The sequence below is a fragment of the Lynx canadensis genome, chromosome B4 (assembly GCF_007474595.2).
Source record: "Lynx canadensis isolate LIC74 chromosome B4, mLynCan4.pri.v2, whole genome shotgun sequence".
Taxonomy (NCBI): Eukaryota; Metazoa; Chordata; class Mammalia; order Carnivora; family Felidae; genus Lynx; species Lynx canadensis.
In genome coordinates, this window is record NC_044309.1 from 23,557,407 (window position 1) to 23,573,394 (window position 15,988).

A 15,988-nucleotide genomic window follows, 5' to 3' on the forward strand; every position below is an offset into this window, starting at 1 on the left:
TTACAGTGAATGTCAGAAATCTTTTTATGCATTTTCTCATTCCTGTATTATAAAAGTAATATATCTTCATTGCAAAAAAAAAAAAATCAACTAGTACCAAAGGATGTAAATTCAATAGTAAAAATCCCCCTCTCCCTGCCTCTTCCAATCCACCCACCCCAAAGGTAAATAATCTTAATAGTTAATTGTGTGCCTCCATATATTCCTTTTTACCCATATATGAACAGAAGCATATTTTTATCACGGTTCTGCAACTTTCTTTTCATTCAAACGGTTTCTCTTAAAGATGTTTTTGTAGCAACAGAGTCAGCCATCTAATTATTTTAAATTTCTTTGTTTTCCATTTTGTATGTATGTAACATGAATTATAAATTTAAGCCATCCCCTCTGGGTAGACAATATTTTCAATGTTTTTGCTATTGTGAATAATGCTTTAGTGAATATTGGACATAAATATTTGCATATTTTGTATGCATGTATATGTAGGACATTTTTTTAGAAATGGAATTCTTACTGTATTTTATTAATTTTTGGACACTTTCTTCACCCCTCCCTAGTCTTGGTCTGAACCGTGGCTACACCAGCTCCATGTGTGCTTTGCTTCTGGGCTATAAACGAAATCAGCAGCTCTTAACCCTTGTTAAATTAAAACTACCTAAGAGCATTTTTTAAAATTCAGATTATTCAAACTGTGCCCTGAAACTCCTAACTCAAAGTTTCCACAAGGGAACCCTTTTCCATGGTTTTACACGATAGGTGATTCTAATGTTGACTCAGAGTTGAAGACCACTGAATTGGTTCCTGGCTTCCAAATTTTCCCTTGATGATGCCTATCTCTTCTCTCAGACTCAGTAGTTCAGTCTCTGTGATGTCACTCTTTTCTTTCACAATTTTCTTCATGAATCATTCTGCTTTTGGTTTTCAGCACTCATTTTCCCATTTGTTTCTTTGTTTGCTTTTTGGGTTTTTTTAAATGTTTATTCATTTCTTGAGAGAGAGAGAGAGAGAGAGAGAGAGAGAGAGAGACCGCGAGTAGGGCAGGGGCAGAGAGAGAGGGAGACACAGAATCCGAAGCAGGCTCCAGACTCTGAGCTCTCAGCACAGAGCCCAACGCAGGGCTCGAACCCATGAACCATGAAATCATAACCTGAGCTGAAGTCAGATGCTTAACCAACTGAGCCACCCAGGCTCCCCATTTTCCCATTTGTTAATTGCATTCTGATCTTTAGTTATATTTTCCATTTCTTTTTACTTGAAAATTACTTTTACCATATAAACATTATTCAGTTTAACCGCTCCATGTTTGCTACACTAAACAAGCTGGTCGAAGTTCTTGGTGACCAGGCATTCTACAATATCCAGCCTCTATCAAAGGCCCCTATCTTTAACTTATTACTCTTTCCTACATGATGGCAGGTAGCGAGACTCATGATAATGAGCTTGTGCTATAGACTCGGGCCATGTTTAAACCCAGCTCTGTCACTTACTAGCTGTGTGACCTTGTCCAAATTCCTCAACTTTTCTGTCCATCAGCTTCCCCATGCGTAAAGTGGAAATGTTAATAATGCCCACCTTAAAGGATTTGTGTAAGGAACAAGTAAGTTGTTTCATGTAGAGCACCTTAAAAGTAATTGGAACATAGAAAGCACTCATTAGATGCTGTTATTGTTATTATCCATCTCCCATCTCCCTTCGAAAAGATTATGAGACAGACCTCTGAGAGGCTTCTCTCTCTTTGGATGCATGTTTCTGCTTCTTTGGTTTCTTCATCTGGTTATATGTTACCATCTGCTTTCCATCTTGCAGAATTTTGTTGATATCTGTCATCTGTTGGCATTTCTACTCATCCTCTCTTTGGTCTTGACTGTTGTAACATCATCAACTAGAGTTTCCAGAAGTAGCAGACATACACATGTTCAATCTGCCAGGTTTAACTTGAAGTTTGCATTCTTTCTTAGTCACAATTTAAACATAGACATAAATACTTGAAAAGATTCAAATTATTTCTCCCAAACCACCCTGACCATATTTTTCTCATTGTTTAAAAATATTCCAAACAAAAAAGTTGTTTCTCCACAGCTTCTAGTCATGAGCTATGTGCAACAATCCCAGAATTACGAACTTAACAGTGAATTGGACTCCATGGAGAGGCAGCCTTGGTAGAATCCTTTTCATCTTTTAAAGAGTTCTCCTTTAAAATTATTTTTCATATAATCCTTTCTCTAAGTGCATGTTCTAGTTATGTAATGGCTTTTGATTCCATACTCTTCTTACATCATTCACTTTGAAAATAACAGCATTTCTGATGATTTAAAAGTAGGGTTGCCTAAGGGGCGCCTGGGTGGCTCAGTCAGTTGGGCGTCGGACTTCGGCTCAAGGTCTGTGAGTTCGAGCCCTGCGTCGGGCTCTGTGCTGACAGCTGAGAGCCTGGAGCCTGCTTCAGATTCTGTGTCTCCTTCTCTCTCTGCCCCTCCCCCACTCATGCTCTGTCTCTGTGTCCAAAATAAATAAACATTTAAAAATATATGTATTAAAAATAAAAGTAGGGTTGCCTTTTGTGGTAGATAGCTTCTAAGATAGCCCCAGTGATTCTTGCTTCCTGGTATTCACAGCCTGTGCATCTCCCTCTGTTTAACTAACCTGTTTTTAATCAATAAAACACATCAATGTGAAATGAAGAATGTCACTTCCATGATGAGGCTACAAAGATTATTACATCTATCTTGCAAACAGACTCTTTCTTGCTGGCTTCAGTGAATCAAATTACTATGTTGGAGAGGTCCATATGGCAAGGAACTGGGAGTGGCTTCCCACCAAAAGCCAGCTCAGGGCCCCACTTTCTTCAGCCCTCAAGGAACCAAATTTTGTCAACAACCACATGAGCTTAGAAACGTGAGCCCTCAGATGAGATCCCAGCCCTGATTAATACTTTAATTGTAGTCTTATGAGAGACCCTGAAACCAGCAATGCTTAGATTGCTAACCCACAGATACCGTGAGATAGTAGATATGTGTAGTTTTAAGGTGCTAAGTTTATTGAATTTATTATATCAATAGGTAACAGATACACCTGGCTTTCCCTGCCTTCACCAATCATGCTAATAGCTCTGCTACTGCTTTAAGAACATAGTTTGCTTTATGTGTTTCTTTCTCATTCTGCATATACTACATTCTCAACTCCACAGTATTCAGAAGCTTCTTCTCTGTTAGTATTTGAAGATATATGTACAAGAGGATTAAACACATTTTTGACTGAAATGTGACAAATATCAAAAGTAATTCTTACGTTAATAGTAAAACTGGCATTTGCCATTTATCTGTGGTTTATTAAGTGATTCTATAGATACTATAGGATTTTGCTTTATCTTCATTAAACTGTTGAGGAAACTGAATTCCACAGAACTTAAGGGATTTGTTCTAGGTTACATGTCTAATTAGTGGTAGAGCCCAGACTGGCATTTATGGCAGCCAACTCCAAATTCCTTCTTTTTATTCATTGCTCTAGGCTGCAGAACTCCTTCCACTTGACTGGTAGGCAACTCATACATTTGTACTATTTTACAGATGAGAATTTTCATATTTAAAGTTTTGTGTCTCATCAGATCTATTCTCCTGCCTCATATATATTTTACTTAAGCTAATTAATTCATCTCACGTGTGTGTGTGTGTGTGTGTGTGTGTGTGTTTATTTTTATTTAGCTCTAAACCAGGTGTATCATTCTGCCAGCAATCACAGCAAAAATTCATAGGATACATGCTGCATATATTTTATATTCTGAATTAAATAAAGTCCCCCAATGTCTAATGGCCTCTCATTACCATTCTGTTTACCAACTCTTGTACTATTCTTTGTCCATTATAAAAAAAAAACTGAATATGAAAATCATTGATCATATTTAGAGCTCATTTGTTCCTGAACCTGTTCATTCTCAGGAGGTATATTTTTTACCTCTCTGCCAATGTATCAGATAAACTATACCTTTCTTATTGTTAAATTTTAGGAGAGGATCTGGAAAGCTTAACTTTATGCTCCCATTATCTGCATGGATTCAACTAAAAGATTCAGCTATCTCGTGTTGTCTTACCATTTATTAATAAGCTTACATTTATTAAGAGATACTGGAATGGTTTTTTACTTAAATTAACCTTTTTTTCTAGTTATAGAAAATTTTTAAAATACTGAGAAGTATGTGCATACTTAATACTAAAACCAGAGACCCACTGGCAACATTGTTAAGTTCATAAGATACTTAGATTGACATACATACACACACATAAGTGTCTATATTTGTATTTACTCAAAACCAACCCTTAATAAATATTGACAATAAGGTTTTCAACTGGAGCCTAACAAGAGTTTATGACCATTTCAGAGAATATACATTTTTTTTTCATAGTGACAAAATGGTTTAACTGTAATACTTTGGTCATAATCTCACCATTCCGCTCATGTGTATGTTTAGTGTATGTGTAGTGTATGTTTTTCTCAGAGGAACATACAGTTCACTCCTAAGAGCATCAGGAGAGAAAATAGGAAGCAGAACCATAGCTTTAGATTTTTTGTTTCTTTGTTTTTGCTTTTTTGATAATTGCAGAAAACATAATTTTGGGATGGACTTCTTAATAGGAGCAAACAATACAATTCATTTCCCCCACTGGCTTTTATGGGTACCCCTTCATGCCCTGCTTTGTGGAACAAATTAAGGGTGTTAAAGGTACTAAGCGGGGAGTAGATATACTATCATTTATGTAGACGTATGTGTGTGTATATATATTCATTTATAAAAATAAATATTAAGCATGATCAGTATCATACCTAAACTCTATATTTTATGTGCCGCTTGTTTTTTCACTTAAATCCCAAGAACTTCACTGTATTCATTAATATTTTTGAGAACTTGATTATTAAGGATGGTATAGTCTTCTCTTCATGCACCTTAATTTACTTTTGACCAGGAAATTATTCCTTTTGAACACATAAACTGAGGTTATAAAAGCTTAAGACAAAGATAGTCATTTGTTTCTATGTTTACTGTTGGGATGGAGTATTTCCACAAAGTGCCTTTTCTTGTGGAGAGATAGGAAAACAGACTCGGGAGCCTCTCTGTTCCCTCTCGCAGCATCCTCTCTCAGTGTTCTTCCTTCCACCTTGCCTGTGCTTTCCCTTAGACAGCTAAGTATCACATATCTGAGTGCCGCGTCCTGGCAGTTCTAATCGGTGAAGGATGGAGAAGAGGGCAGCCGATGGGGGAGAAGTGGTCATGCACTAGAAGGCTGCAGGACTGGCTGAGGCAGAAATAGTCCTCGCACAGTGAGGACACAGCCAAGGGCATTTTAATTTGTTTGTATCGTTTAGTAAAGGCCTCTGGGGTCACAGAATTAGACCCTGACAAGGAGTAGGAATGAAAATCTTTCCCTGTTATTTTTGGGCTTTCAGATCTTATTCTGGTTCAGAGGATGAGGCATGTGATGTTTTATTTAAAAGGTGTGCTTGTTAATTCGATACCATCTACCAGGCAGTGAGTAGAATCACCAGTGAGACTTTGGGATCTTGTCATCTTTGCCTTTAGTTTTTACAGCTGTGACCCTTTTAATTTCTTTTTATATTTTGAAGGGTATTATACTGGAGATTTTAGAGGGGCTGTGTCAGGCATACATATCTCATCTGCCATCACAATAACCCCAAAATGTTACTTCTCTACATTTTAAATATTTAAAAGTCATATATATATATATATATATATATATATATATATATATATAATGTTTTACTATATTAATTTAGTCTTCCTTTACTGCTTTGGAGTAATAGGAGCCAAATGCAAAGTAATAAGTTCAAGACCACGGTTGTGTAAAGACATAATCACAGCCATAGTGCCTTTCATTTGTGTGGTAATTGCAGAAGTGTAAAGTTGTATTAAGTAGTTTTTATTTTTTTGTCATTTGGATCCAACTTTAGATAATTACACGTTCACAAGGCATACATTTTCATCCTAAATATTTCCTGTGTGTGGAATCATATCTCTTGCCAAATATAGAAAAAATGATTTTAGAACACACTCAAGGAACTTTGAATCTACTTATTTTATAAAGCAAATCCTGTATAAAAGTGCTTCAATATATGTAGTTCCACTCACACGATTCGTTCCCAGCCTCCTACTTCAAAAGATAGCAATTGCAGTTGGATTAAGTACTAGGATTTAATATTAGATATTTCCAAGCGTTACCTTGCAGACTGTCCTCCGTCAAGATATCAGCTTTATCCTTTACTTGTTTGGTAAGGAGTGTTGGGAGAGAGTAAACTGGAGAAGGTTGAGTAGCCCTGGAAAATATTTGACTAGCAAGACTTTTCCTTGGACAAAGCAGAAGGAAATTGTAGAAGTGGCAGAGAGAGCCCTTAAAGCTTTAGAAGTCCTTCACATCCTCATCAAAGGACAACTTCATCAACAAAACTCCTGTCATTGGCACCTGTTACTCTCCCATTACCGAGTAATCTTTTTCTTTCTTCTGTAAATAAAACGATTCACACACACCTACTAACACAGACACCAAAGCATGTTGCGCCTCGTTCACCTATATGACTAGTTTACTTCACAACCAATTTCACTGGACTGAAGCAAATAACACTGGACGAGTCAATTAGGAAAGTAGAACTACTGTGTCCCAGGCTGTTAGGAAGCTGTTGCCCAGATCCTTAAAATATCAGGCCTAAAACCAGAGCTTCACGCATTTTACTCTCAGGGCCCTGGGAAGAGCACTGGGTTGTGCAAGCTTCTGACCATTTTACCTTCTCAGCAGTCCTCTTCCAAAAGCGCTGGGCCTCACACCTACTGAGCTGACACAGCAGAGTTTAATTTTCTGTCTCTGATATTGCGTCTGTATTTGCAAAAGAAAGTTATTCTATTTAAAAATGTTCTTCTATTTTGTGCTTGTTTGGAAAGGCTGATATTTCTTTTCTCTTGTGGTTCTCTTTTCTTCCCCCATTAGCTGTGTTCAGTATCCAACGAGTATAGGCAATCAAGCTGACTTCAAAACTAGCTAAAAAAAAAAAAATTCGTATTTGATGATATGGGTGAATAATCTATATAGATTTGTTTGTAATGAGGGGAAGACTTGGAAGGCCATTTCCAAAACAGCGGTGCTTTTTTTTTAAGTTTATTTATTTATTTTGAGGGAGAGAGAGAGAGAGAGGCAGGGAGTGAGGGAGAGAGAGAATTCCAAGCAGGCTGCACGTTGTCAGCGCAGAGCCCGATGTGGGGTTTGAGCTCACAAACCATGAGATCATGACTTGAGCCAAAACCAAGGGTCGGACGCTTCACCGACTGAGCCACCCAGGGGCCCCAACAGCAGTGCTTTTTAAAAACACAGTGCCTAGAGTATCCCACTCTGAAAAATCTTCCAGTGTTGAAGAACCAAGTCCTTAAAATATACAGAGGTGTCTTTTTCTCTCACCCTACCCTTCTAAACCTACTTCACATTTATACCCTGTGCTCATTCATCCAGCAATTATGCATGGTCTTCGGTCCTTAGGTTACTCAAGGACAAAAGTGGTACTCTTATGTCCTGCTTCTCACACACCAAGTATCTTTATATCTACCATTATCCTCTAGTACTGGAAAGAATATGCAGAAAGTTTTCTCATGAAATATGTACTTTGAAAATATACCTCAGACAGTTCTTCTAGTAGAGGAACTTTGTATGGATTCTGGTTTGAAAACATACTATTTTTGATAACCACGGGAAAATTAGTTAACCCCATCAAACTTAAGTCTCTTTATCTTTACAATGAGAATAGTAAAGTATATCTTGGAAGGAATATATCTATCATACTAACAGTGTGTGGGAGGCATGGGGAGCTATTATTATTGCTACATGAAATGGCAGCTATTTGTATTATCATCATCATTCATAAAGTCTTCAGCTCAGGGGCTTAGATTTTCTCCATTTCTTCTGTTATGAAGGTTTTTATAATATGTGTCAATAACTCAGAATTTGGGAAGGGGTATCTATAATATTTTTTAATCCATACATTTATATACATTGTATTTAACAAGAAAAAGAGAAATACTGGGATTTGAAAGACATTGAAACTTCCTAGTCTTTCTTTTTTCTCTTTTCTTTTCTTTCTTTTCTTTTCTTTTCTTTTCTTTTCTTTTCTTTTCTTTTCTCTTTTCTTTTCTTTTTTCTTCTCTTTTCTTCTCTTTTCTTTTCTTTCTTTCTTCCTTTTTTCCTTTCTCTTTCTTTCTTTCTTTCTTTCTTTCTTTCTTTCTTTCTTTCTTTCTCATTATAGAATATATTAACTACTAAAAAGCTAGATCTGGGTGGGATGTTGAGAACTGACACTCAGTGCATCAAAAAATAAACTTATTATCTTTTCTCCCTCCTTACTTCCCCTTTCCTTCCCTCCCTTCCTTTCTTAAATCTCATTCATTCCACATACATTTAAGGCTCACATACCATCGCCAGATAGGATACCAAGGAATGAGTATGTAATCATGAGTAAGATAGTTACGATCCCTGCCCTCATACAATTTACAAACTAGCAAGTAGACACATTTAACAAATGAATTACAGAAATAATTATATCAAAGTAGAGTTGGTGAGTGCAATGAAGAAAAGCTCAGAATTCAGCACAAGTAACTAATGTGCAGAAGATGAAAATCCAACTCAGTCTGGGGAGCGCCAATCCAGGAAGGATAAAGTGGGGGTGGGGAGGTTTCTAAGCAGAGTTAACATAGTTTTACCCAGACTCATGCATCTTCTTTTTTATCTGTTTCCTTTCAAACACAATCATCCTCCCAGTCACCCAAGCTTAAAATCTTCACATTATTTTTGATACTTTATTCTCTTTTGCCTCAACAAATAATCAGCTGCCCAATTTTCGTGAATCAGCGTGTTCTTTCCTCTATTCTCTTGAATGCCTGAATTCCCATCCTCACGACAGTAGCTATATCCTTCTTTACCATTTTCCTACAGCTGTATGTTTTCTTTCATTCAACACATATTTATGAGCACTTTCTGTGTGCCAGCACTGCTAGTGACGTTACGACAGAATTGAACGTGATAAACATGGTTGTCACAAAGCCTACAAATCGAATTCAGTGCTGTGGATCTGGTGCTATAGTCAAGTAGGGGCAGTGTGCTGAGCGCACAGGGAAGGTCTCCTCTTTCTAGAAGGAGAGAGATTTAGACTGAAGCCCATAGGGTGAGTAAGAATAAGCCACGCACAGGTGAGGCAGTTGGATTGTCTAAGGAGCATCCAGTCAGAAGGGAGAGCAGATGCAAGAATTGGAGGGCTGGCATAGGTGAAAGTACTGATGTTAAATAGAGGTAACTGGTGTCTATCATCCTAAATAATTTAGACTTTTTCATAAGAGCCCTGGGAGCCACTGAAATGTTCTATGCAGGAGAGTTAAGGCAGCAGAAGCATCTGGGGACTGGAACAAAGGGGGATGCTGAAATAAGATACAGGAACAGGAAAAAGTTTGGTGAGGAAAATGATGAATCCATTTTGTGTTGTTTTGTTTTTCTCCCAACTGGCCCTCTCACCTTCAGTATCTTCCCCTTACATAGCATCCAACCCTCATGCTTGCTGCTGCCAGATTAACTCCCTGGAACACGCTTCTGATCTCAATTTAAAGAAGTTTAATGACATGTCTGCTCAGGGAATAAAATCTGAATTCCTCACTCTTTTATTCAAAGCTGGTTCCATCTCTGTTTTAAAGCTTGATTTTTAGTGTTGCCCTTTATGTCTTCCTGGCTGTAAGCATATACTCTGTGCTCTTGAAGCTCTCCCACAACTGTGCCTTTGTCTTGGGCTCCCTCCCCCTTTCCTATTCGCTTACATACTTAAACCCTCTCCCCCTCAGGTTGTTGCTCAGGATAACTTCACTTGTTTCCACTGAGAGTAATTTCCCTTTTCTCTGAATCCTCAATATGATTCGATTCACAGTATTCTAGCATTTGTCACCTCCCCCATGTGGTAGAACTACTTAGAGAGGCAAGATGTGAACCCTGGAACTCAACTGCCTGGATTCAGATCCTAGCTCTGACATTTCCTGGCTTGTGACATTGAGCGCATCTCTTAAATTCTCTATGTGTCATTCCTCCTCTGTAAAATAACGTTCCTACTATGTAAGGTATTGTGGGGATTAAATAAGTGAATACTGTAAAAATGCTTAATTTCATGTCTAGCAAAAGTGCTGTGTAAACATTTGGTATCATCATGCCATTATTTTTATCATTTACACGTAACATCCACTCTTCTAAACTATAACCTGATAACCTAATGCACATTGGATTTATCCTTATGACTTCTAAATCACTTACTGCCTCACACAGAGTAAATAAATAGTGAATTGTGAGTTAGAATCACAATGATTAGTGAATTGTAATTGGACTTTTCAAATACTTTATTTTGTATATAATATTTTCTTTGTTAAATTGACTAAAATAATCATTGACCAAACATTTAACATATTTAAATTTTCTGTGTGTGAAACACATGGAATATATGGAAAAGCATGCCTTTTCTGATTTTACATTGATTCAGGGAGACCTCCCCCCATACAGTTAACTACAGTATAAGATAAAGTAAAAAAGTATACAGTCAAAATGTGATAAGGGGAATTCAGAGAGAGTGGGTGGAACAATCAGAAAAGAATTCACTGAGATAAGATATAATTATACTGCAGTGAGAATGGTCACTTTTAGAACAAAGCATGCATAAATCAACTCTCCTAATGGTATTAGCCAAAGTTTATCGAATGCTCAAGGTAGCAGGCACTATGTTTATCACATTCAAACTTCAAAACAGTACCACCTAGAAGTATTAGTGTTGTGTTCATTTTAAAGATGGGAAAACTGAGGCATAGCAAGGCAATGTTAAGTAATTTGTCGAAGCCACACGACTAGTAAGGAAGAGAACCAGGATTGGAACCCAGGGAGACTGGATTCAGAACCTGTGTTTCTCTACTACAAAATTAGGAGTTCTACTTCACTATTGCTGAACCATTTCTAACAATATATTTTATTAAGTTCAACAGAATTTCACTTTCTATGATTTTTAAGCTTATACCTCATCTGTAGATATTGAAAAAATTGACTATTATTCTTTCATTTATTTCTGACCGACTCAATCTCTCATTAATTCTTCCTCTAATTCTTCATCTGTGAAATAAGAGTTGGAAGCTATAACAGTAGTTCCTGAATAATTCAAGAGCAATTTTTTCCTTCAAAATAAAAAGATTTGCAAACTTTTATATTACATTGGTCACCTTTGCTTATTCATTCCCTTATCCATTACTTGGTGTGCAATGGAAAACTTTGCAATAAGTCACAGGATTTTTCAGCTTCCAAGAATCTACTGTGCTAGAATAATCTTTAGAACCATTTCTAGTGGAAACATTTGAGCTTTTGTATGTTCTAGACTTTAGGTCTCCCCCTCTCTCTCTCTCTGTCTCTAGTTTCTAATGTGTCATTTCTCTGTGCCATTAGAAGGAACACATGTGATCCCCTAATCCCTTAATCTTCTATCAAGTTTTCTCTATTTGTTTTTTTTCCTCCTAAATTTTCACTTCTTCCTAAGGCTCAGATTCCTGACTAAACAATACAGCCTCTTTTGCAGAACTTATAATTACTATAAGGAACTATTATGTGTAAAGGAACTATTTGTGCAAAGGAACTATTTCTAAAATATGTGAGCTAAATAAAACTTAGAATATGCATTTACAGAATTTTAACTTGTTTTGTGAAAATAATCCATAAAAGAACTGTTTTTTATGTATCAATTTTTGGATGACTCCAAATACTTTCCTGGTATATTGAATTTTAAAATAACATCTTTATCTCTATCCTCAGCGTAGACCTAGTAAATTAGAATATTAAAGGCAAATACCACATATACACAAAGCAACATTATCTCAGGGCCACACCTATTTTTACCTTCCTTTGATTTCTTCATAATACCAGCCTTTTTCCCACTCCTTGAGAATGTAATTCTAATGATATTGGAAGTACTTAGTTTAATATCTTCATATGGTAGAACTACTTGGGAAATACCAGCAGAGAGTTATAGGTAATGCCATTCTTGGCCCTGCTGGAGAGTGGGGCTTCTTTTGTAAGATATCAGTGAGAAGATGTCAGCACCCACCCCATGTCCCCCAGCCATGCTTTATGTTTCCCAATATTTACATCTTTAGGATAGAAAAATGTAAAATAACACTCAGGGTTTTAGGGGTGAGTATTTGAGGAGTTTTTCTGTTATGATGACCTTGTTTTCGGCAAAATCAGTTCAGGCCAGCTGCTCTAACATCAAAGTCTACATTTTTCTCAACAGCATTTATTCTTTGGATTGCTTAAGTGGGACCAAACCAATTCCTATTCTATGAGGGCTTGTTCAAAACCAAAATACCAGTAGCGTATGAAAGGTAGCACATACAGTGCCTTGCACATGCCTTTTGACCACCCCCTGGAAGTGGCCACGTGTTCTTTGTATCCCACTGAACCTGCACAGATGCTCAGACAGCACCTGTGCTACGTTAATACAACTCCTCACCTCCAGGTCTCTCTTTTTCTTGTTAGCCTTTGTGTCTACAGCTTCTAGTAGAGTGTCTGGCTCCTGGTAAATGCTTCATTAATATTTACTCGATGAAAACTCTGGAGTGAGAAGAGAGGAGTCAGTGAAGCAATTGAGCCAAGTACTAAGTGGAGAAAGTACTACAGAGTGGGAGATTGATTGGGGAGTACAGTACAGGCTAATCCTCTCAGGGCTAGTTCAGACTGGGGAAAGGTACTGGCGGAAGTGTGGAGGTGGGAATCAGCAAGGCTCCAGCGAAGTATCATAAAGGAGGCCAGCCTGGCTGGCCCTCTGGGGAAATAAAAAGCGTTAGGTTTGAATGTACCACAGGCTTAGAGACAATTGATAGAAACTCCTGAAAGTTAAAAGTTAAGGAACTTAGGTTTGATTGGAAAACAATAGGGAGACTCTACAGTCCTTTGATATGGACAATGAATGATCAAAACAATATAAAGTTTTGTTCAAAAAGATGTGTGCTTATGTTAAAATTCATATGTGTTAAACATCAGATTATGAAATACTGATTTTAGCCTATGGGTCATCAGTTGATCCTGAAGGTCTCTTTCTTTCTCTTCTCATCCCACAGGTTGTTATTTTGTACTTTGAGCCAAGCACATTTCGCTGTATTCTCCTAAGATGGGTCCGTCTTCTCGGTTTTGCTACTGTTTATGGAACTGTCACTCTCAAGCTTCACAGGTACATTATATTTCCTAAGTTTTCATTCCCAGGAGAGGATCAAAGTGTCTTGGCATGTCATTGCAAGCTGGGTCAGCCACATAAATGGTTTAATTTCAAGAATTGAGATAGCAAGATGATATATATTTTTCATTTTCAGGGCAATATTATTAAGAATCTCTAGGAGAATCTTTAATACAACTGAATTTGAACAACATGCTTTAATAAAATATGCCATTAGGTATGAAAATTTTAATTCTGAATAAAAAATAGTTTAGAATGAATGCAAGATAGTATTTAGTAGCTAAGAATAGGAAGGAAGACAAAGACAGTACCGCTGAAATAATAGTCCAGGTCCCGAGCTACCAAAGAATCCTTACATAGTAGAACTCAGCAATATGCTTACTTGACATAAACTACTGTTCTTCATTCATCAATCACATGCCCCAGGGTGATCGGCTGATATTCTATCAGTGAATTTCAAAAAAAAAAAAATGGTGTTCTTGACTTTCCTCCTTAACCAGCGTGCTCTAGTGATTATCAACCTTGTAAATTAGATAATAGTATGAATTCTTTTATACTTAGTTTCAAAACCACCTACTTTTCTTAATGTATATGATAAATAGGAAGAAGAAATAGGCAATATAATATATTATCTGTGCACAAAAGGGTTTCCCATGCCTCCTCTTTGCAAGCTCTCTCAATGCAGTGGTGCCAAAGACCATCAGAGAGAGATCGTAATTTCTCCTGCACGATAAATCTGCAGCCCTGTGGAGGAAAACCTTTATGCTGATTAGCTTTAAAGTCATTTTTATAACCATAGGAAACCATTCATATTTCCATGTTAATTTGATCATGTTTCTCAATAAAAGTATTTTAATATGGCTCAGAAAGCAGCTTGTCTTAGAGCTATTATATGTGTTACATTTATCTTTAAATGTTCCCCTTTCAATCTTAAAATGTGATCATTGTATTGTCTATTACACAAGAAGCTCCATTTCTTTTTCTGGTTGTTGCTTTTTGTTCTGTTTTGTTTGTTTGTCTTGTTTCATTTTTACTTATTTACTGGGAATGCTCCAGACTATCTTTTCGGAATAAATGTAAATATCCTTAACTCTCAAGATTCCTTTCTTTTATATATGTCCTATAGTACACAGCACATTGGACTGGGTTTTAGGAAATCCAGCTTAAATCTCAGTTCAGCCTCTAACTCTAGGAAAGCATAGGCTTCTATTTCTTATAAATGGAAAGCATTGGACAAATCTCTACTGTTCTTTCTGACATTCGCTTTATTCTTCCCACACCACAGCACGCTTTGCTATTGTGTTTGCTAGTCTCCAAGTGTCTTCCAGTTTTCATTCCTTATATGATAGCTGTTTTCAGCTGGTGTTCACCAAAGAAAATGAGTAATCATTGTTATTGCTTATAACAGACAATAAGCCTTCTAGAAATCCTGAGAGAAAGGATGATCTCTTGAGATTTAAAAATTATCTTTCTCCCTGTAAGTCTAACACTTGGCATCTCTTGGGTTCTTTATTATGTAATACAGTTTGTTTATTTAATTATCTTCTTCATTTTTACCTAATTTACTTTCTTTTTGAAATGAGGGTCTTACCATTGAATCCCCACTTCTTCGCACAATGGCTGATACATTGGAGGTGTTTAATACACATTAGTCGATGATTGAATGAATAAAAATGTCAGATTCAGCCTTGAAAGCTGCTTCCAACAGTTCTCTCCACACATAATGCATTCATTCATAGGCCCCTGACTCACTGTATGTCCCCAAGTATCTAGAACATATAACTCTGGTCTGTAAGAGGCTGTTTGGTGGGATGCAAATATAGTATTAAATAGCACTGAATCATGTAATGAGAAAATTACTTCCATTTAGGTTCTCTTTCCATCCTTCTGATTATATCCAAGAGAAAAATTAGTGTGGAACCAGTAGGTCTCTGACACCTGCCAAACAGTTTCTAATCCTCCTTTGCAACAAAGAATAGATCAAGCTTTGGGCTCAGAGCTGTGCACTGCAGTGCTGTCTGGATATAACCTATTAACTCTCTCATTGCACTTCTATACTTACTTTCTGTTTCTGGATTATTGGTTCTTCATTGAAAGTAGCAATATAAAGTTTCCTTTAAAATATTTTAAAGCAATAAATAGAAAATGATTTAAAGAATGTATAGCTTGTACGCAGACCTAGGCAGAAATCTTGAGTGGGGTCTGCAAATGATTGGAATTTGAGAAACTAGATTAGTTCATCATTCTTTTGTTTAAAGACTGGAATTAAAGCTCTATCTTTCTATGTATTTCTAGAAGTCATTGTAGTGAAGAGTTACCCCCCACTGAAGTCTAAATTGAATAGAAACTGTTTCTAACTTAATGAGCTGAGTTATTCTTATCCTGTCTGAAACATATGGCTTCATATTATATTCTGTTTTTTTCCATATTGTTTAAATTGAACTGATTCCAGTATTGTTTAAGTCTATAAAACTGAACAGTTAGTATCCAAGAAGAATGTGAACAACCCAATGAAAGTGACGGCTGAACCAGCTGTGTATTCTCCATCCTTAGTTGTGCATCTTGCCCATATTTATGTATTTAGATATTTGTTAAGTGAATGAATGGGTTATAGTGAATGGAGCAGCTAGGGGTGTCTTTGGTTGGTATCTTTTAGGTTCAAGCAACATGTGGCCCTGAAGAAATGACTTCTAAGATTTTGTAGTAACATGAT

The 15,988-nt window shown here is 36.8% G+C and overlaps 1 protein-coding gene across 1 annotated transcript in view; it reads left to right on the plus strand.

Moving 5' to 3' along the window:
• GPR158 (G protein-coupled receptor 158) overlaps positions 1–15,988 on the plus strand; it is a 425,314-nt gene that overhangs the window by 354,151 nt on the left and 55,175 nt on the right. The window contains 1 exon segment of the mRNA XM_030322366.1: positions 13,163–13,272. Within this exon segment, the coding sequence (XP_030178226.1) occupies positions 13,163–13,272 (110 nt within the window).